Genomic DNA, 23,013 nt, shown 5'->3' on the forward strand with positions numbered 1-23,013 from the left:
CAGCTTAAAGCAGTCTGCAAGCAGAAACATGTAGAAGACCTCCATATCCCTAGGAAATGCCTCTTTTCCATTTTGACCATCTATAGAAGTCCTTCATAATGATGGTGAATAACTTTATTCCATTAGAATAAACTCTATTCCATTAGAATAGAAATTTTATTCCATTACATCCATTGGAATGTCATCTCATTGAGGTTAGAGATTATTTCATTCTCTGTAGTTGTATCCCTAGCACCTAGCACAGTACCTGTAACTTAATAAATGCTTGATGTTTGACTGGTTCTTTTATATCTCCAAATTGAAGTTATTGCTGAGGTTGCATTGATCCAAACCCCATTTCCCATCCAGAGCCATCCTTTCCCTTACTTTCATCCAGCTCAACCTTCCACCCACCCCACACCTCCAAGAGCCAAAGAAATTCCTTCCACTGTGCCCTCTGGCATGCCTATTCCATAGTCAACAAACTTGCCTTCATTTTAAACCTGCTCCTCTCCCATTCCTTTCATTTTCTCTCAGTCACTGAAATTTCCCTCCCCTTCTCTGGCTCCCCACTGATAACATAGCCTTCTGGTCATTTTTCCTTGTATAGCTTCATTTTTATTCATTCCTTTTGGCTCACTGGTTCAGGTGTGGGCATTGGAATACTACTTGTTCCCAACTGATACTTTTAGATTCTCCTCCTACGACCATCACTCAGTAACCTTTTCTATTTTGAGGCCCTTACATCTTTCAACAATTCAAAATCCTGATAATTATTGTCTGCAGATCTACAGGACACTCCCCTTCCTTCCTCAACTAGTTCCTCAACTGGCTCACAGTCTTTCTCTTCTCAGCTCCTGCCTTCATACTAGAACTTCAACATACATGCTGACTGTCCCTCAAACATTCTAATTCTTCAACCTACCAGCTTCTCATAACCCATACCCCACCTCAGCTACATACAAAGATGGTTATATTTTTAATCTTGCCATCACCCACAAATATACCATCTCCATGTTTTAAAAATCGGAAATCCCCTCCTTCAACCACAATTTATGGGCATTCCACCTCTCCCTTTGCCTTCTCATGACAAACCCAACTTTTTGTCCATGCCATAACCTCCAATCCCTTGACTCCTTAAACATGTTTACCCTTTCCATATCTGCTTTATCGATTTACTATTCCAATCTTCACAGTGGCTTTTCTTCGTCCATCCTCTAAGCTCCCATGTCTCCTTCTCTCTGTACCCTCTCAGCTGAGAGCCTAGCCTCATATTTTACTGAAAAAAATAGAGGCCATTCCCCAAGAGTTCCGTCTTCTGCCCTCTTCCTCATCTCATGTTACTCAGATAATTGAAGAGGTGACCCTTTGCCAAGACAAATGCCCTTACTTGCACAAATGACCTTTTCTATCCTATCTCCTCCAACAAATGGCCCCCTCTGTCATCCCCACTGTCACTTATTTTCAGTATTTCCCTGTTTACTCTCTTATTTCCCACTACCTATAAATATTGCCATGTCTCCCCTGTCCTCAAAAACCCTCACTAGATCCTTCCATCCTCACTAATTATCATTTCATATTTCTTCTGTCCTTTGTAGCTAAACTCCTTGAGAAAACTATATATAAGAGGTACCTCCACTTCCTCTCAATTTCTTTTTAACTTTCTACAATCCAGCTTCTGACTTGATCGTTCTTCTGAAACTCTATCTCCAAAGTTACCAATGATCACCAACCTCCAAATCCAATGATCTCTTCTCATTCCTCATTCTTCTTTACCTCTCTGTAGTCTTTAGCACTGTAGATTATTTTTTTCTTTTTAATAATCCTTTCTCTCTAGGTTTTTGGGACACCTGTCATTTCATGTCTGGTTCTCTCTCTACCTATTTGATCATTTGTCAGTCTTTTTTACTGGATCTCCTTCCAGGCTATGCCTGCTCAGCATTGGTGTCCCCCAAAGCTCTGTCCTGGACCCTTTTTTCTTCTTTACTTGATGATCCCATAAGCTTCCATGGATTTAATTATCATCTCTATGCCAGTGATTCTCAGATCTATCCTGTCTCAGTCTCTCTGCCAACCTGTTGTGACATCTCAGGCAGAATGTCTAGTTGACATCTTAAACACAACACATTTAAAACTGAACTCATGTGTCTCCTCACATCCTTCTCCCCTACAAACTTCCCTATTACTGTCAAAGGCACATCATTCTCTGAGTCCTCCAAGCTTGCAACCTAGGGTTCATCCTCAACTTTTCAGTATCTCTCATCTCAACTGTATCCAGTCTGTTACCAGGTCTCATGCCTATACTATAGCCCAGAGGGTGGGTCTAACTGCCACATGTCTCTCTTAACCTTAGTCCTATCCTCCATTCAGCCAACAAAGGGATTTTCCTAAAGTACCAGTCTGACCATATCATCTCCATATTCAATAAATTCCAATGGCTCCCAATCACCTTCAGGATCAGAACAAAAAATCCTCTATTTGGTATTCAAAGTCCTTCATAACCTAGCCCCCATCACTACTTTTCCAGTCTTCTTACACCTTACTGTCCCCTCCCCTGCATACTCTTCAGTCCAATGGCACTGGCTGTTCCACAAATAAGACACTCTGTCTCACAACTCCAGACATTTTCTCAGACAGCCTCCCCATCCTTGGAATGCTCTCACTCCTCATCTTCACGTCCTTGGCTTGCCCAGTCCCTCTTAATTCCAGTGCCTCCCTCTGTTCGTTATTTCCTTTTTTTCCTATATTTACCTTGTTTGTACATATTTATTTGTTGTCTCCTCTGTTAGATTATAAGCTCCTCTGGGACAAGGACTATGTTTTGCCTTTCTTTGTATCCCCAGTGCTCAGCACACTGCCTGGTACACAGTTGATGCTTAATAAATGCTTATTAACTGATTAACTGGTAAAGGAATTTTGTATGATTTTAATGTGTGCATTAACCTTCTTATTGGAGGAGATGCTTTAAGGTGGCATTTTATTCTACTGAATCGAATACTTCTTTGTAATCAACAAACAAACATGATAGGGACCTGCTTTCTCTAAATCTTTTCAGTTAATGGTGTGGTGAGAGAGATAGGGTCTGCTGAAGAACATTGCTTATGAAAGTCTGCCTGTTCTATCTTTTTTTTATCAGTTATACCCTCGGTAGAGGAATAAATCATACTCATGTCTACTTTTAAAGATGAGAAAATAAGTAATGTTATCTATGCTTATTTCCCATTCTTTTGGTAACTTTCCCCAAATTATCTCGCCAAGTAGTCCCTCAGTGCCTTCAAAGTTTCTTCATCTTCAGCACAGATGTCCCCTGTGTAAACTCTCTTTAGTCCAGCTGCTCTTTCCAACTTTGTTTTCCTAAGTGTTATTTCTGCTTACTCAATTTGCATATTGGGAACTGAGGTATGAGAGTCCGAATGAGATGGTTTTGGTTTCACCAGTGATGACTAGAACTTATTATAGAAACACTGGTAAACTGATTCCTTTTCCAATTTTTTCTACCAGTTTCATCTATGAATGCTTGGGGGATTCTATGGTTTATTTGGGTTTAACCCCCAGACAAAATCAGCTTTCAGTTATTTTTAATGGCGTATGCCAGAGAGCCTTTTATTAAAGAAGAGTATGCCTCAAAATCTAACAAATGATGATAAGGTATCTCAGTTCCAAAAATAGCAAGGATTATTGGCCCAAGGCGTTTTGACATTTTTCACACACTGCATATTTTCTACTTTGAGTCAGCACTTTGTAAATACCCCTTTTTTTCAGAAAATTTAGCATCTGCTGTTTTGATAGTGTATTTCTCATCTATTATAAGCCATCCTGCTAATAACGTTGCTTTAGGAAGGGATTTGGAAGGAACAATGGGGGCTTCCTTCTCATCCATTAACTTTTAGCATCTTCAAGCAATAGGTAATTGAGTAGGATGGCTAACCCTCCAGATGACTTTGTTCAAAAGAAATATTGAAAGAGGACTTGCAAGCATATCAGTTTTCAGAGATATTCCTTGCTTCAGGCAAATAATCAGAATGTTCAGAAATAATTAAGTTAATAATTAATTCCTAATAGTAACTCTAAAGACACAGGCAGATAAGCATTCTTGCATATAGAAATGGAATTAGATTCTCTTTCCCTAGGACTCATTTGGCCTCAGCAGGTCTCCCAGGACCCATGAGGCCATGTAATCCTCTCATCTCCAGACCAAAGAGAGACTAGTGTCACTTGTTCCCCTGCCCACAAGAGAAAAGTTCAAGAATTAAAGAGAGAAACAGAAGAGGACTACTATTCCACCTTATCAGAAAAGACTGATGGCAAAAGGAATACCTAGAAGTATCCTTCACTTCTGTTCTAGTCTCTGTGTAGCCTACTCCTTAGTATCTCTGTCCTTAAAGTTAGGAGGCAAAAATTGTAAATTTTGTATTGCAAGTTCTGTGTCACATCTGAGAAGTAATGGGGTTCCTTTTAAAGGATTGGTGACTTAAATTAAGAAGATCCAACCCATTGAAAGAAAGATGCCTCCTGGATTAGGTCATAACTTAACTGCTACCTCCTACCTGTTGTTCTGGCTGAAACTGATTAGGGGAAAGAAACCTTTTCTGCTCCACTCACCACCACTACCTTCACCATTCCAAACAGGCAGAAAGTAAGCAAGTATCAGTTCAAAATTAAAATACTGCTAAAGAAGCACACTATGCAGGCAGGTTGCTAACAACCTTTAGGTCAGCAGTTTATACCTGCATAGAGGCTTGTCCTAAATTACTGGAACTCTAGGTGCAATTTTTTTAAGTAATTGGAAAGGAAAACTGAGCTTCTCTCCTACTGGGACAGTAACTCAAATGAAATACTGTATGGGTTGTGAAGGAATGCATTGAAGTAGTGGGCCCTATCTCCTGGAAGAATGGTGATGGTCATTGTTGGTTTTTGTTGTTTACCTTTCCATCTTGAAGAGGACCTGTGACATCAGGAGGCTAATATCTTGGCTTGCAAGTGAATTGGATTTAAATGAGGCAGAACTGTGCAAAGTCATCAGCCCCACTCTCCCTCCTGAGTCACTGGAGTCCAGTGGCAAGACATAGGGTCAGAATGACTGCAGATGGCCTCAGATGCAGTAAGACACTTTGGCCTTTTTAAACCAAGGTCTTTTCCAGGTCTCAGTGATGGTTGAGCATGTAAGCAAAAGAAATAGCTCTTTGGTTTCTTTTATCCTAATTATTTACAGGGAATCCACCAAGTCTGTGTGAAAGATTCAAAAAAAAAAATTAGGTTTCCTAGCTATATTTGGATTTTCATTTAAATGTGCATTTATCTCATTATTTTCTGTTTTTCTGTTTTACTCTTCTGAAGGCAACAGAAACTTATTTGAATCAAATTTTCTTAGTACTTTGGAGTATGTCATAAGTTTCTGTAAATTCTTCCTCAACAAAGCATAGTGGAGAATCAACTGTTATGTAGATACTGAAAAAAATTTAGTGCTCTTCAAACTATGCAGTTTTGCTTTCCATCAAAGGACTTGACCACTGTTTTCATTGGTGTAGGAGACTCCAACGTGCAGCAACTCCATCTACCAAAGATCAGCACTTTTTCCACAACTTAATAGTCTTAGAGTAGGGGTGGGGAACCTGCAGCCTTGAGACCACATGTGGCCCACTAAGGCCCTTTGAATCCAAACTTCACAGAACAAATCCTCTTAATAAAAGAATTTGTTCTGTAAAATGAGGACTCAGTCAAAAGGCTGCACCTAAGGACCTGGAAGGCCACGAGTAACCTTGAAGCCACAGGTTCCCCATCCCTGTCTTAGAGAGTTGCCTAAAGCAGCTTGGTTCCAATCATGCAGTCAGTATAAACCAGAGGCAAAATTTGCAACAAATCTTTGTGACTCCATAGCAAATTCTCTGTCTACCGCACTAAAATATCTCTTTCAGTCACATTATAAGGTAACCAGCAGTCTAGTACTAACTAAATTAGGCTGCCTGGGTCTGGATTAATTTTTAAATGTTCAGTTCACAGGACAAGTAAGACATTAATTTTCTGGTTTTTAAAGATTTGTCATTGTTGTCATTGTTTCAGTTATGTCTGACTCAAAATGACCCCTTTTAGGGTTCTCTTCAGCAAAGATACTAGAGTAGTCTTCCATTTCCTTCGCCATCTCATTCTACAGAGGAGACAAACAGGGTTAAGCAACTTGCCCAGGGTCACACAGCTAGTAAGAATGTGAACCCAGATTGGAACTCAGATTTGAACCAGATTGAATGACTAATAGGAGAGCTGTTTTATTTAGACACAGAGAATGCATGAACATCTTGTTTTATACTCATTCCTCATCCCTGAAAAGATAATTTTCGTTGCAAAAACTGGTTTAAACATAGTGGGCTACTTACAGGCTTCCTGTAGAATTTGATGATCTACACATACACACACACACGCATACACACACACACAGCTTAAAAGAAACCATGATAGATCTGAAATGAGGAAAAGAATTTGAAATCTGGTTTGACTGTTACCATGGACAAATCATTCAATGCCTTCTGAGCAGTGGCTAGCAGAGTATCCCATACATAGTAGGCACTTAGTGGATGTGTACTGATGTATTGAGCCTTAATAATAATAATACCTGCAATACCTACTCACAGTGGTGGTGTGGGGTTCAAGCTTATGTCAGTTATTATGTCACAGTCATAATCCTACAAGCCATATTTCTTTCCCTTTCCCCAATTTGACTGAAAAAAGTATTCTGTGGGTAAGAAAAATGCCTCACATTTTTCAGAATTTTATCCTGGCTCTTTTCCCAGTTACTGACAATAACTTATGCTTAGGGAATTTGAATTTAATCACTAAAATATTATCTGGATAAACATGTAGGGTCTACTTACTGCCATATTAAGAATATCATATGTCATTTTTCTGGCATTATCTTTCTATATAGATTGTGAATAATCATATTTTCACCATTCATATTGATTAGTCCATCCTATGATAATAAAACATGAGAAAAGCTCCCACTAGATTGGGCTGAGACTCTTTGGCAAATTTATACCAAGTTAGTGACAGAAGTCATATATAGGAGAGGTAAGAATTACATCATGGGAAGGAATATAAACATTGCTGAGAGCACAAATCTATGACAGTATTTAAGTATGAATGATTGATAGTATGCCAGCTTATACTCACAAGTACATTACAGAAGAGAGTGTTCAGTTGGCATATATTTTTTTGTCATCATGCACCATATTTGCACAACTGATAAGTTGCTATTACTTCCAAGATGGAGCCTCTGACTAGTACATATTTGAGTGATGTCATTAGAAAATCTGATCTTAATCCTTCATGATTAGTTATACTGAGCCAGACCTCAGCTATAGCAGAGGCAGCCGGTCTCCTGATTCAGAAGTGATAATGTAATGCAATTCAGTAAATGAATCAGTAGATTACTTGAATTAGGTATAAACTGATTGACATATCCGCTTATCCTCTGGGAAAAAAAATGAAAAGATCCAGGAAAACTTGGGATCATCATTAAGTATCACTGAGTATTTACATTCAAGTATTAGGGGAAAAATATTTATCTTGATTTCCTCAAAGTCACATAGATATTAACTATGTTATAATTATGGCACTGTAATTTCTGAAACAGAAATTGAGAGCTTAATTTGCCTCCATTCCTCAGAGTATGGAAGCCTTCCCAGATATGAGCCTGATTACAGGGGCTCGTCCCATCTGCAGTTACCCCGACCAAGTAGAAGATCATAAAGCAATCTTTACAGTTTCTTGGTCCTCTCTTTGATGTCCCCAACAGGCATTATATATAATATAGCTTTCTCTTTTCCACCTACAACTAAACCCCCTTTTCAGACTCTGATTACCTGATGCCTAATAATGTGGCATCCTTTTTCCTTTTACACAAATTTTTTCCCTTAACTGGTTTGTGCGGTGCTAAACATCATGCATACTGCGTATACCTCTTGACATTACTCACAGCAAACTCCCTATTGCCATTGTGGGCATATTACATTGTGGGTAAGAAAAATGCTGCACAGTTTTCAGAATTTCATCCTGTCTCTTTTCCCAGTTACTGACAATAACTTATGCTTAGGGAATTTGAATTTAATCACTAAAATATTATCTGGATAATCATGTAGGGTCTACTACATGTAAATGTAAATGACTGGAGTAACCCACCTTCAAGCTCCTTCTCCTGTACAAGATAATACTTTTCTCTATCACATTGTATTTCAGCCTCACCTCCACCTTTTATTCTTGTGGTTAAGTTTACCTTTATGCTTCTCTTTACATGTAGTCATATCTTTTTCACTTCCAAATCTATTTCAAAGTTATTTCACATATGATTCGAGAAAGAACCACCCTTCTCTCTAGTGAACTAAATCACTTCCCTCCTTTCATTAACCATTCAGTTTCCTGAAGAAGACTTTCTTGGATTAACATCATTGACTGAACCTAATACCCTATGATTCTCTAACCTGCCAGCAGAGGCCCCCACTCTTGTCTTTATTGTAGCTAGCAATATATATTGCCTGAACAATGATTAATACCCTTTCTTGGTCCTTTGCAGCCCTCTCCTAGAATCTGTATTTATTGCATGCTACCATCCCCCAATTAGACTTTAAAGTCTTCATGGTCAGGGAGTGCCTAACCTGGGCAGTATATTTTTCAGTCTCATATTGCGAACTACTGCATCTCATATACTTCTCAAACACCCCTAGAATATGATTACGAGTTTTATCAGTCTGCCTTAAGAAATATCTTCCTCCAGTTATTTGATTTTTACATCCTTTCCTAAAAGATTCCTTCCTTGTTTTAGTCTCCTTTCCTTCCTGTCATTTGCCAGTGAACAGACTGTTTCCAGATGACTCAAAAATAAAAGCAAGCCATTCCTTTGATCTGATCATTCTAACCATTTGCCTACCACTGTAATGAAAGAATTTTGCCAAGATAAAAATATTGTCAAATGCTGTAAGATGTTGGTATGATGAACAAAAAGAACGTATAAGTACATGGCAGAGCAAAATACTTTTCTCCTATTAGGAAAAATGTGCAGTCCCAATGGTGGTAAAGACTATTGCACACAGAAAAAAAAGCAAATCTATATTAAATTTTGCAATACATTTGCTTTTTTCTTCACTCTATTAATTGAATATACTGAAGAAATGTCAGAATGACTTATAATGGAAAGGATCAAGTGAATCTCAGAGGAATTAGTATATTTTTGCTTATTTATAGAATGGTTCTAATTATTGCTATGGGCACTGTAAGGCATTTATAAATGAACTTGATTGTCCCCATCCCAGGGAGTCTCATATCCTCCTCATATTATCTTAGGTAATTTTGTGTTCATGCAAATGAAAGAGACAGTTTAATTCTCCCAGGAACCACATATAATTTATATCCTGAGAAAGCCCCAGAGATCCAGAGTCAGATAATAACCTCCCTCCCCCCAGAAGTGTATGTTCCCTTTACTTAATGTCATGGAATCTTTGAAATGGAATAGATTTTTGAGGTTTTCTTTCCTAATCTTCCTCTGAGGACAAGAATCACCCCTATACCATGCCTGGCAGATCCGGTCTCAGTACTTCTGGTGATGGAGAGCTCACATTTAACTCTTCCTAAGGTCACAGAATACATTTTTGGAGGTGTACTTTTTATCATGTCTTTCTTATATTGACGGCAAACGTTTTGTCCTTTTAATTTCTACCCATTGGTCCTGATTCTGTCCTCTGAAGGCATATTAGCATAGGTCTAATCCTTCTAGATGGCGCTGCTACAGATATATGAGAAGAGATATTCTGTTGTCCTTACATTTTCTGGAAATATTGATGCAGTCCGTTGGTAAGCTGGAATGTATCCAGAGGAAGACAAATAGGATAGTGGATGACTCAAAGATCATGCTGCATTAGTTAAAGGAAATGGAGGTATTTTGCCTAGAGGAGAGAAAACCAAGGGAGAGACATGATAGCTGCCTTCACACGTTTGAAGGGTTATCAGATGGAAGCAACAGTAGACTTGTTCTGCTTGGTGCAGGGAAATAGAATGAGGAGCAATGGGTAGAAGATTCAGAGATGCAAATGTGGGCTTGATGCACTTACTCCAAGGGAAAAGCTTTTAATAATTAGTTATCCATAAATAAAATTGACTCCTTTGTGGGGTAGGGGACAGTATTGCTGAAAATGTTCAAGCAAAGACTAGATCAGGGTTGGGGAGCCTGCGGCCTCAAGGCCACATGTGGCCCTCTAGGTCCTCAAGAGTGGCCCTTTGACTGAATCCAAACTTCACAGAACAAATCCCCTTAATAAAAGATTTGTTCTGTAAAACTTGGACTCAGTCACAAGGCCACACTGAAGGACCTAGAAGCCCCAAGCTCCCCATCCCTGAGCTAGATAACCATACTTTTGTCAGTATGTTTGTCAAAGTGTCTCCTATTTAGGTCCAAGATAACAAAAACATTAACAATAGTTGCTATTTACAGAGTGCCTTGGGACAGCTAGGTAGCCCAATGGATAGAGTAGCTGTCCTAGAATCATGAAGACTCACTTTCCTGAGTTCAGATCTGGCTGGCCTTAGACATTTATTAGCTATGTGACCCCAGGCAAGTCACTAATCCTGTTTGCCTCAGTAAATGAACTGGAGAAGGAAGTAGCCAACCATTCCAGTATCTCTGCCAAGAAAACCTCAGGTGGGGTCACAGATTCACCCGTGACTGAACTGAATATAGTGCTTTAGGGTTTGCAAAATGCTTTACAATTATTAGTTCACTTGATACCTGCTGTTATTAACCCTATTTTACAGATGTGGAAACTGAGGCAGACAGAGGTCAAATTATATACCCAGAGGCACACAGATAGCAAACGTCTGAGGCTGGATTTGAACTCATGTCTTCTTCACTCCAGTCAATAAATATTTATTGCGTGTCTACCATGTGCTAGGCACTATATGAAGTTCTGGCCTAATACTCTATCCGTTGTATCACCATAGCTTCCTAAGTGTGAACTAAGTAACCTTAGAGGTCCCCTCCAACTCTGAGATTCTGTAAAAATGTATTGACCCCTATGGCAGGAATTGTGCATAGAAAAGAGTAAAAAGGCTGTTTTCTTACTATAAGAATATTTCAAGGGGTGTTTAGTAGTCTTAGTTTCTATATCAGAAGATATAAATAGATTAATATTTGGATTAGTTCAGGAAAGTTATGATAGAATCAGTTTTATTACTTAATTAAAGGGGTCTGGAGATATTCCCACATATAGCTGACTTATTTCTTTCTTCTTCCAAAGAATAAACAAAGTTATTCAGTTCTTAAAGGAAATCTTCCTTAAATGATAAAGCTAAGTGAGGCCATTTTAAAGAAGGACAAACATTTAATCATATGTTTATATGAGGGCTATTAATCAACCAGCATTTACTGAGCACCTACTGTATGCCAGGAACTGTGCTACATGCTGAGGATACAAATGCTGTGGTTGGGCATTCTGAACTCATACTGGTCTGATCAACTACAGTTAGACATACTGAAACTTGACTCTACCATAGTGATGTCATTTTCAACCTCTTTGAGAACAAAACACAACAACCAACCAAGATCTTCCACAATCTGACCCAAACCTACTTTTATTTCCTTATCAAAAGGATAACCTACTGTTTCCCTTCACATAATCTCAGTGTTGGCCAAACTGTATTTTACTGTGCCATTTAGTTCAAAAAGGAATGTGTTTGCTTTCTATCTTCCCTTTTAAAAATTTTCTGGCATTCCAGGCCCAAGTCAGATGGCTACCTCTTCAAAAAAGGTTTCCTGACCTACCTTCTTTCCCCCCAACATACAGGACCCTGCCGGAATGAATCTCCCCATCCTCTGATCTATCCTAATATGATCTTCTTCCATGCACTTACCATAATATAATTTACATCATAGTAATAGAATGAATGTCAATAGCTAAAAGGAAACTCCAAGGTCATTTAGTCTGACTTTTCTTCATATCCCTGTTTCCTCTCCTCATTACTTTGTATTATTTTGTGGGTCAAGGAGAGACCTTGCCATATATATCTCTGATCAGCCTTGGTAACTGCCTCAGGGCCTTGAATTTCATTGACACAAAAAGTGTTTGGTGAAATGGATTCCATGATATGGATGATCAGATGCTGATAATGGCTGCCACCCAATGCCTAGAATCATCCTCTATGGAAAAAAAGCTCAGAATTGAGAGTAGGATTCAGGTGATGAAGTTCTAATTTGCTTTCCCTTTTTCCTCCGTCACATTATTCCACTCCCCACTATCTTGGGACCAACTTTGATTGCCCTGTGCCTCCTCAGAACATTTTTTGCTTTGATTTTTTTTAATTACTTCTTCCCTCCTTTGCTTTCTAATAGGCCGAGGTGATGTTAGGCATTTCTCAAGACCTACCACTATCTCCTCAGATGAGGAAACCAGGTTATCTGGAAATGCTCTCAGGCAGGAAGACAGTAGTAATCTACAACCTGAGGTTTATTGGCACAGTTCTCTCCAGGTCTTTATCTCCTGGATCTCAAATGGAACTTTAGTCCTTTGTGTATCCCTCCTAAACAGTACATCTGTCCCTCTTTCCCTGTTGTCTTTCAGCTCAGCTAATGCTAAACTATGAATGAAAATTAATTAATCAGTTTTCCTGTCTCTAACCTAATTTCACTTTACTCTGCTACTTCCCAGGGTCATAGAATTAGAGCTGGAAAACCCCCTGTAGGTTATTGAACACACCCACTCATTTCACACTAAAAGAAACAAGATCAAAATAGGTTAAGTAATTTGAGCAAGGTACATACATATACATACATGCATACACCGTAGTTAAAGAATTGAATTGGGATTTGACCCTAGGTCCCCTGATTCTAAATTCCACATATTTCTATAGCAGCCCTTTCCCCTTTAGCTAGGCTGGTACAGTGGATAGAACACTAAGCCTGGAGTCAGAAGAACCCAAGTTCAAATCTGGCCTCAAACATTTACAAACTGCACAGCAGGGGGCAAATCAGTTAACTTTCTGCTTGCCTCAGTTGTCTTGTATGTAAAATTGGAATAATAATAGCACCTATTTCATTGGGTTGTTATGAAGATCAAATGAGATATTAATTGTAAAAAATGTTTAGCTTAGTGCTTGACATATCGTGGGCATTATGTAAATGCCTATTCCCTTTTCTTTCCCATTATGTAAATGAGATGATTTAATTTCTGTAGACATATTTTAGTATATCTTGCTATTGATAGAGCACTGTGATATAGTAGAAAGATGACCAGATGTAGAATCAGAGGAACTTAGTTCATTTGGAAATGCCAGCTGGAACATTAACTAGCTCCGTGACCACAGGCAAGTCAATGAACCTGTCTGAGCCCTAATTTCCACATTTTAAGATGGAGATAATGTTTTCACTACCTCAATCCACCAACACATCAACAAATAATTATTAAGTGCCTACTATGTGCTCATCAATATGCTCAGCACTAGGGATACAAAAACAAAATTGAAGAAGCCTGCGCTTTCAGGACATTTTCCTTTTTAGGAGAATCAATATGCATGCACATATGTAATATATACTGAGTAAAAACAAGGTAATTTCAGGAAGGAAGCACTACCATTTGGAGAGATTATGGACATTACTATGTAGGAAGTGGTGTCTGATCTAAGTTTTGAAGGAAGCTAGAAGTTCTAAGGGGGAAGGTAAAGAGGAAATGCATTCCTGACATAAGAAGGACAAGCCAGGACAAAGACATAGAAATGGGAAATGGGATATCGTATGTAATAAACAGTGACTGGATCGTACAGTGTATGCAGGGAGATAATGTATCATCAGACTGGAAAGACTGGGTTCAAGCAAGGTTGTAAAGGACTCAAACAAAAGAACTTCCATCTGACTCTAGAGGCTAGTGAGTTTGCTGGAGTTTATTGAGCAGGAGCAACTTGGTCAGCCCTGTGCTTTAGGACTACCATGGTGGCTATTCCATGGAAGATATATTGGAAAGGGGAGACACTTGAAGAAGGGAAACCAATTATGAGACTGTTGCAAATCCAAGAAAGAGGTGATGAAGACCTTAATGAGCATGGTGGATACATGAATGGAGAGAAGGGGATGGATGAGAGGGATATTGTGGAGGCAAAAATCAATAAGATTTGGCAACTGATTAGATACGTGGGGTGAGGGAAAGTGAGGAACTGAGAATGTATCCCAAGATATGAACCAGAGTAATGATGGTGGTACCCTGGATAGAAATTAGGAAATGTGGAACAGGATTGGGTTCAGGGGAGAGGTAATGTTCTATTTTGAACCTATTTAATTTGAGATGTGTGTATGTATATGTATATGTGTGTGCATACATATATACATATGTGTGTGTGTGTACACACACACACACACACACACACACACACACACACACACACACACACACACACACACACACTAGTTGAGTCTAGGAAAACTGATGAGGTTACTGAAAAAGATGGTTGGTTGAGAGACATGAGTGCCCTAAGACAGAGCCTTGGAGTTTACCCACAGATAGGAGTCAGATCATAGGTGATAATACAGTAAAAGGATTTTGAGATGGCACAGTCAGGCAAGTAGGAGATCCAAGAAAAAAGTAGAATCACAAAAACCCAGGAATAGATAAATTAAGGAGAAGAATGTGGTCCACAGTGTCAAATGCCACAGAGAAGGCAGGAAGGATGAGGAATGATAAAAGGCCTTTGGATCTGGCAGTTAAGGCATCATTAGTAACTGGATGGAACAGTTTCAATTGATTGATGGGGTCATGAACCAAAGTTGAAAGGATTGTGACCAAGAGGACCATGAGTGAGAAGAAAGGAAAACGAGGCAAAGAATATGTGCAGGGTTTTCTGCTTTGGCTGTGAACGTGATGAAACATAGGATGATTGATTACATAAGGTCAAGTGAGAGTTTGTAAAGGACAGAGAATTCATACTTGTAGGCATCAAGGACAGATACCATAGAGACTGAAAATTGGGAGTGGGGGAAGGTGCAAAATGATGATGGTCATTTTTATTACATCGAAGCTAGCCTTCGAATCATTGGTTTGCCTTGGCAACTTTCACTGAAATCTTAAGTGCAGAACTTCACTACTAAGATGCAGGGTTTCTAACAACGTGAGTTTCTTCCACTTCTGAAGTTCTAATGTCTTCTACTAAGTACTTTAGAGTGCCATGAGAGATGGTTAAAGCCATTCCTTTTGGTTTAAACCATCTATAGAAAACTATCATAGAAGGTCAAATTTAGAGATTAAAAAAAACATGCACTTATTTAAAGTGAACTTTTAGTGCCCTTCAAACTTTCCAGATGATTTACCCTTGTCACATGGCAGGTGTCCTGACATAGTCTAGTGAACATCAGTAGATGTATCTTGTTCCTCCATCTCCACAAAGCTCTTTTTTGCGAGATCATAAGATCTTGATTGGACATCTGGCCAATGTGGGCAAAGCTTTGGAGAGAACTGATTATTAGTTATTTCATGCCCTGAATATCTCTCTGAGAGTAAATAGCTTCTTAGTGATGGCTGTGGCTCTGGAGCTCCATCACTTGATCAGATGTTTCATTTACTTTGTGTTGGCTATAAAATTATGCTTTCATGTATATAAGCAGTTAGGATGGATCATAGAGATCACACATCAGACATTATGAAACAGATCACAGCAGTAATAACTTAAAAGGCCTCAACCCCCACATTCCCCACCCCCATTTAGAAATCTACCACAAGGCGTCATACGTTATTAGACCTCATTTTGAGGATATTGAGACAGACTCAGAGAAATTGTGCAAGCTAAAAGTCACATACTTAGTAAAAAAAAAAAATAAAAGCAAAGCTGGAATTAACTTGAACTCAAGTCTCATGACTTGAAACTAGATATTCCATCTACTTAACGGCCATCATATTTCTCAAAAGGAGACCCTAATCATGTGGCCCACTCCAAAAATAGATGAAATACTGCTGGATAATTGAACTTTGACTGTGTTCAGAAAATTTTTTTTCCCCTTTGTCTCTGAAAATTAAATCATAGTTAAACACGTTTGTTTTAATTTTGAATCCAGCATTTTGCACTGGGGAAATGTTTTGTTTATATAAACATTAGTAGTTCATAAGATGACTGCATTGGGCGATTAGTTTTTAAAAGCAAGTATTACGTTTACCACATTGTGCTCCATCAAACATTTGGATTTTTGTTGGTCGTTGAATCACTGAGGAAACTAATTTTTCAGTTGTTTTCTTTTCATATGTCATAATTTATTACCACCTGCACTGAATGGTTTGTGTTTCAAGAATGTGTAAAATGGTGACAGTACAGGTATTAGAATTAGAAGCAGGGAAGTGAGAAGTTGAAAAAAAGGGAAACGTCCCTCAGTGTCAGGAGTTTTTGTGGACTTACTGCTTTCCATCACATAGGACACTGGACTGAGCGTCAAGAACAAAGTTGAAATATTGCCTTAGATACTTACTAGCTGGTTTATTCACTTAACTTTCTTGTGCCTTTCTTTCCTCATCTAGGAAATAAAGAGGGTGGACTTAATGGCCTCTACCATCCCTTCTTACTCTGAATTTGTAAGATAGATAAACATGGTTTGTCCTGGATCCATTTGAGTAACATATCATTATTATTGAAATTTCTAAAACCACAGGTCTGACTATATCCATCCATTGCTCAGGTTGCATGATGTTGAGGACAGAAACTAGTGGAAAAGCCAATGCCTCCACTATCCAGACCTTTCCTTCTACATACCTGCCTTTAGTATGTGTATCTGCCGCCAACAGAACCGCATTGGTCATCTTTTATTTAGTTCTGTGGAGAACAGAACTTCTGTCTTTTAACTAGTATAACATTTAAATAGTTTTAGGGTTTGAAGGGAGCTATCCTTAGGACCCTGTGAGGTTGTTGGTATAAATATCTCCACTTTACAGAGTTATTATATTCTTTACACATAATCACTCTGCTGATCTGAGGATGGATAATTTCATGATTTGATGATTTACAGCAAAAGAGAGAAGACATAGTAGAGAGTATATGTAGTTTCCTGACATCAGATATACACCCCGCCCAAAAAAAAGCCCCAAGGTTCTTTCTGGTTACATGTGGCAAAGACATACAACAAGCACAATAGAATATCTTGTACATGTATCATATGATCTATATTTGTCTTTCTCCTTATTTCTTTCCTTTCTTCCTTTTTAAAATTTTCTTCCTTCTCTCATTTTCTCCTGTTTGTGAACTGAAATATCCACAACTCATTGACCTCTTTCTGCTTTGCTAGAGGTCACTCAGAAGCAGGTAGGTAGCTCAGTGGATAGTGCACAGAGCCTGGAGTCAGAAAGAGCTGAGTTCAAACGTGGCCTCCGACACTCATGACCAATGTGACACTGGGCAAGTCACTTAACCTGTTTTGCCTTAATCTACTGGAGAACAAAATGGTAAACCACTCTAATATCTTTGCCAAGAAAATCCAATATGGGGTCATAAAGAGTTAGACTGAACAAGAAAAACAGAGGTCACTCAGGATGAAACTGATAGAAGGCCACAGACATCAGGTAACCCCTATACGCAAATGCTCGGAAGAGTTACAATATGCACATATAGCAGGACTGAAGAACCTGAGGCCTTGAGACCACAGGTATCCCTCTGCATCCTCAAGTGCAGCCCTTTGACTACATTTGAGGACCTAGAGGGACATATGTGGCCACAAGCCACAGGTTCCCCACCCCTGACCAAGTATATCTAAATATTTGCTTTATGAACATTAAAAAAAAAAAATCAGTGCCTTTTGAAGAGGCAGCTACTGTAAAAGAGCACCTCATTTGGTATTGTAGCACCTGGATGTCAATCCTGTTTCTGAGACTTACTACCTGTGTGACCTTGAATGAGTAATAACTTCTTCAGCCTTCACCTTCTTCCATCTTTAAATCAGGATTTTGGATTGGATGTCCTCTATGATTTTGCAGAAGGATGTTATCACACAGGTTATCACACAGAATAAAGCATAACTGGGTTTTGAGTTTCACTTCATGAGGGTAAAAGATCACAAAGCCAGCAAGTGAAGGATCTCAAGATATGACTTTCTGTTACAGGATGCTGAACCGAATGTGGGGCAAACAGAAAACAAGAGAACCATTGCAACCCAAGAACTTCCTCAGGAAACCCCAGAAGACAATGAAGTGTTTGGTATGTACTCCAAGAACCAGAAAATGGAGGGAATCTTTTGAATAAATGCACACATTATGTGTATATTTGCATATACTCTAATTTATTATGCATTTAGAAATACATGAGAATACTATGTGTAAAGTACTATACATTCCCAAAGAAAGGCATAGCTACAGTAATCAAGATAGCCAATATAATAGACTTGGAGTCTTCTTTTTGTGGTAGAGGTAATTCTGTTTTTTCAAGCATGATTGTTTTTCACAGAGGGATTTGTTGGTGGTTGAGAAAGACTACCATCTCCCATGAAAATGAGCAAATGAAGACGTAAAAATACCAAAGAATGCTTAACAAGTAAATTCTTTTTCCCCCATAGTAAAAAGAATTTGTATAGTTCTAAAAATCTAAGACTTTTAGTGTTATCAAAATAATGGGTAAATAGAAACAGGTTAGAGGCTAAAGTCACTAAAATCTGATTTTCTTAAACCAAGTTCAGTCTGATTGGTTGAATATCTACATGTTACCTTCCTGCTGGGCAAATGCCCTATAATATAAATGCCCTCCCATCCTGCTTCTCATTGCTTGTTTATAAAATTGTTCTTTTGTACTCAATTTCTTACCAGCCCAGGTTAAGATGGGAAATCTCCTTGTATCTCTTCTTCCTCTTTCTGTTGCTTTGTTTCTTCCCTGCCCATCCATCCTTTTCCTGCATAAGACTTTTGTTCAATTTTTCCTTATTTTAAGACACCTGGAAAAATGAACACTGACCCAAAGACTCAAAGCCAGAATAAAATGCACCTCACCCTAATAGAAATCAGATAGTGAGTATAAAACAAATACAAAACAAATCTGCATGATTTTTATTTGCTTTTTATTTGCATCCGTAGTAACCTGGTTAACAATTCTGACAACAATTTGCTATGTGTGGACTTAATGTTCTTATACTCCAGAAGCCGTGGATTTAATGAGAAGACAGCTAGAGTTAGGAGAGTTTTAGCTTCAGATCCCATCTCCAAAAGGTACTGGTTGTGACAAGGAAGGACTTTTCTGAGCTTAAGTTTTCTCAGCTGTAAAATGGGAACAAAAATGCCTGCTGTACCTACCTCCCTGCAATGTTGTGAAGATCCAATGAGATCACCAGAATAAAGTGCTCTATAAACCTTTAAGAGCTATAGAAATGTCAGCTATTATTAGTGATATGACGAAGGAAAGGTGAAGGAAGGAGAAAACTCTGGGAGTTATTACAGTGTTTGTACTGGTAAAGAGCAACAGGGTCAAATCAGACTTTGTGAACTGAATGGAATTTCTGTAGACTCCATGAACTTTAAAATCAACTCTATTTATAATTTATATTTCTCTAAATTTTGTTTTAATTCTTATCTATACCAACTGCTTGGAGATGAACTTTTATGGTATTCCTGTAAGATTATGAAGAAGCATCAGTACAGGAGATGTATGTATGTGTATATATATATATATACTCTTTTAGATATTATGAGTGTAAGTGATTTTATAATAATTTTAGCCAACTTCTCATCCTTCATGGAAATTAAATCTTGCCTTTGATTATGGAGTATTGGCAGTTAGAAGGTATGAAGCCTGTTCCAGAGCACAGTGTAGCACATAGTAGGTGCTTAATGAATGTTTATTGACTATTGACTGTCTGACGAAATTGATGTGAAGCATAGATTCTGTTCTAATATAATTGGCTTTTCATTCATTTAGAAAGATGAAATAGTGGTTGATAGGCCTCCAAATAGTCTTTAACCTTTCTGGGATGAACTTTCAAGACACAGGATCTCACAGAGACAGCTAGGTAGCACAATGAATAGAATACTGAACTTGAAATTAGTTAAGATGTGACTTCAAATCCTTCCTGAGACACTCACCAGCTCTGAGGCTTTGGACAGATCTATGCTTCTCTCAACCTCAAGCTCCTCATCTCTAATAAGCACCCGTCTCATAGGGCTGCTGTGACAATCCGTGAGATAATAACTATAAAGAGTTTTCTTTGCAAACCTTAAAGCACTTTAGAAGTGTTTGAGATTAGCTATTATCATCTGTATCAGAGTATACAAATGAACTTTAAAATTGGGCCTGAGAGTATTTAAGACACATTTGTTCTTCCAGATAAACAAGCTTGCTTCTAGCATGTCTTACACTCCTGTCAGTTTTTGAGAAGGAAAGCAAATTGAAATGCTCTTTAAGTTACCCCTTTTTAAGCAACATTTTTTCCTTCACCAGTGAACTACCATAAACCTCTCCTAGCTTATGCATGACTGAGAATGACTTAGAACAGAAGGAAAGCTTGTGGGGCTTCTGTAACCCTAGGTATGTGCATTTCATGTGACTTGACATAACCTCTCTCTCTGTTAATGCACCGCATTCCTTCCAGGTGTCCAGGCTTGGAGTCATTTTTGAACCCACCCATTTTGAGCTAGAAGAGGGGAAAGAGGGAATAAAGATTTTTTATTAAGCTCATACTATATGCTAGGCATGGTGCTAAGAACTTTACAAAATAACTAAAATAGCTGACATTTATATAGCACTTACTATATGCTAAGAAAGCACTATGCTAAATTTAGCACTTTACAATTATTATCTTGTTTGACACTCACAACCACCCTGGGAGGTATTTCATTACTGATAGATATATAGAGAAATCTATAGGTGTGAATATATGTGTGTGTGAAATATTTATATGTACATACGCACAAATATATCTCACAAGACACCTGGATATAGGTGCTATTACACCCACTTTACAATTGAGGAAACTGAGTCAGGCAGAGGTTAAGTGACATAGCCAGGGTCTCCCAGTTCATAGAAAACATTACTTCAACTGTCTCATTTTGAGATGATGAATCTGAGCATACCCAGACAGCAAGTAGCAGAGTTTGCCTGGGATTTGAATTGAGGAAGTCTGATTCCAAATTCACTTTTTTTCCATTACGCTGTACTGTCTCCAGGCAGCTAGGTGGCACAATAGAGTATCAGGTTTGGAGTCAAGATGACTTGAGTTCAAATTCAGCCTCAGATACTTACTTATCTGTGAGACCCTGGGCACGTCACTTAGCTTCTGGTTGCCATGATCTACTGGAGAATGAAAAGGCAAACCCATCTTTGCTAAGGAAATAAGAAATTAGACGTGACTGAACGAACAACTGGATAACAAACAATTCCACTTATAAGAGGGAGAGGAAAATATGCACATCCTTAGAATGAAATGATAATAATTATTCTTATGTATTTGCGATAGGTTTATAAATACCAAAACAGAGAATAACATTCTCTGCTGTATAAGCAAGAGGGAGAGAGAAGTTGTCAGTCAGGACAAAAAAATATAAAATGCTAATAAGATGAATTAGTAAAAAATTAACTCTGGGATACTGAGACACATAACGAATATCTGAATTCAAGATCTGTGCAGCCTTCCTATGTGACCTTGTGAGAGCCAAAGCAATTCAGCTGATGATGCATTTATTTTTAAATTTTCTATTACATTTTTTATAATTGTAGCTATTTTTAGAACCACTTATAGCTAACTTAAATGCAGTCTTTCTGAGATTCCCTGCCTAAAAATGTTGCATTTACACCATGATATTGTTTTGAATTATTGGAACAAAAGAAAGGAAAACTGTGGCTGCTCCAAGGAGCCTCGGGAATATATTTTTACCAAATTTTGTAGAGTTATAGTATTTTGCTGCAATTTGGTTACCTTGTTTAACACACCCAAATCCTTGCAACTTTGGAAAGCAGGTAGTACAGAACATTTATTCTAAGGGGACAAAAGGATATTTGCCACCATACTTCCAAATTTGATTCGTATAATTGCAAGATTTTTAATATTTTGTACTTTAACCATTTATTTCCTCCATGTTCTACAGTCATTTTAATCAACTGAAGAAAGCTAGGAGCCAATAGATGAGCCCTATCTGGTCCCCCTCACTGTCCCTGAGTAGTAGTATGACTTTGGAAACTTGCTTATCTCTCATTTCACATCTGCAAAATGAAAGGAGTGGAAAAGATCCTTTCTAAGGCTCCTTTAAGACTTATTATTCTAAAACTCTGTGATTCTAAATAATGCTAACCTAAACAATTTTCTGATCACTCCTGAAATTACATTTTTAGAAATGTCAAATTATCCAACAGGGGGCACCACTGGTCTCTTCAAAAATATCTGTGAAATTTACTCAAAATAGTTACCAACTTTTCTTTCAAAGCTGAGAACTGAAAGAATGTGTTAATTGTGTTTTGTGTCTCACATATTGAACACCAGTGTTCCCATTTAAATTCCATGCTAATCATACAAAAAGCATCTCTGCAATTCTGGTACAAAGGAAATAACACGTAAGAACTGGGGGATTTAGAAGGCTCCTGACAATTCCTGCCTGTGTAACTTTAGACAAGTGGGCCTCAGTTTTTTCATCTAAAAAATGTGGAATTTGGACTAGATATCTTCTGAGGTCTCTTCCAGCTCTACATCTATGAGCTTATGATCCAACACTCTCCGTTAGTCATTGACAGGTTCTACAAGGGCAAAAGTGCAGTTGAAGCAGTTATGAAATATTTTATCATTTCATTATTCTGGAACAATGAGAATGTGATTATCTACTTTTATGTTTAAACACAGTGTACATTTGGGGAGCACAGCTTACAATCCAATAATTTTTTGTATTTTAAGACAATATTGGTTGGAACTGATTAAGAACAAATTCGTTATGTGCATGATAAGTTGAGTTCTCCTATCACAGAGCATACTGAAATATTTCAGCTTATTGTGTTGCTTACATCCTGAGCTGGAAGGAAGAGAGAGAGAGAGCATCAACTTTCACAACAAACAGTAGTACCTTTTTTGCACAACAG

General features: G+C 38.2%; 1 protein-coding gene across 5 annotated transcripts in view; it reads left to right on the plus strand.

Annotated features, from left to right (window-relative positions):
• MBP (myelin basic protein) overlaps window positions 1-23,013 on the plus strand; it is a 218,754-nt gene that overhangs the window by 97,115 nt on the left and 98,626 nt on the right. For all 5 annotated transcript variants that reach the window (XM_072604068.1, XM_072604073.1, XM_072604070.1 and 2 more), the window contains exon 3: window positions 18,075-18,168. In XM_072604068.1, coding sequence (XP_072460169.1) covers window positions 18,075-18,168 — 94 coding nt within the window. The remainder of the gene's footprint in view (window positions 1-18,074; window positions 18,169-23,013) is intronic.

The sequence above is a fragment of the Notamacropus eugenii genome, chromosome 4, assembly GCF_028372415.1.
Source record: "Notamacropus eugenii isolate mMacEug1 chromosome 4, mMacEug1.pri_v2, whole genome shotgun sequence".
Taxonomy (NCBI): Eukaryota; Metazoa; Chordata; class Mammalia; order Diprotodontia; family Macropodidae; genus Notamacropus; species Notamacropus eugenii.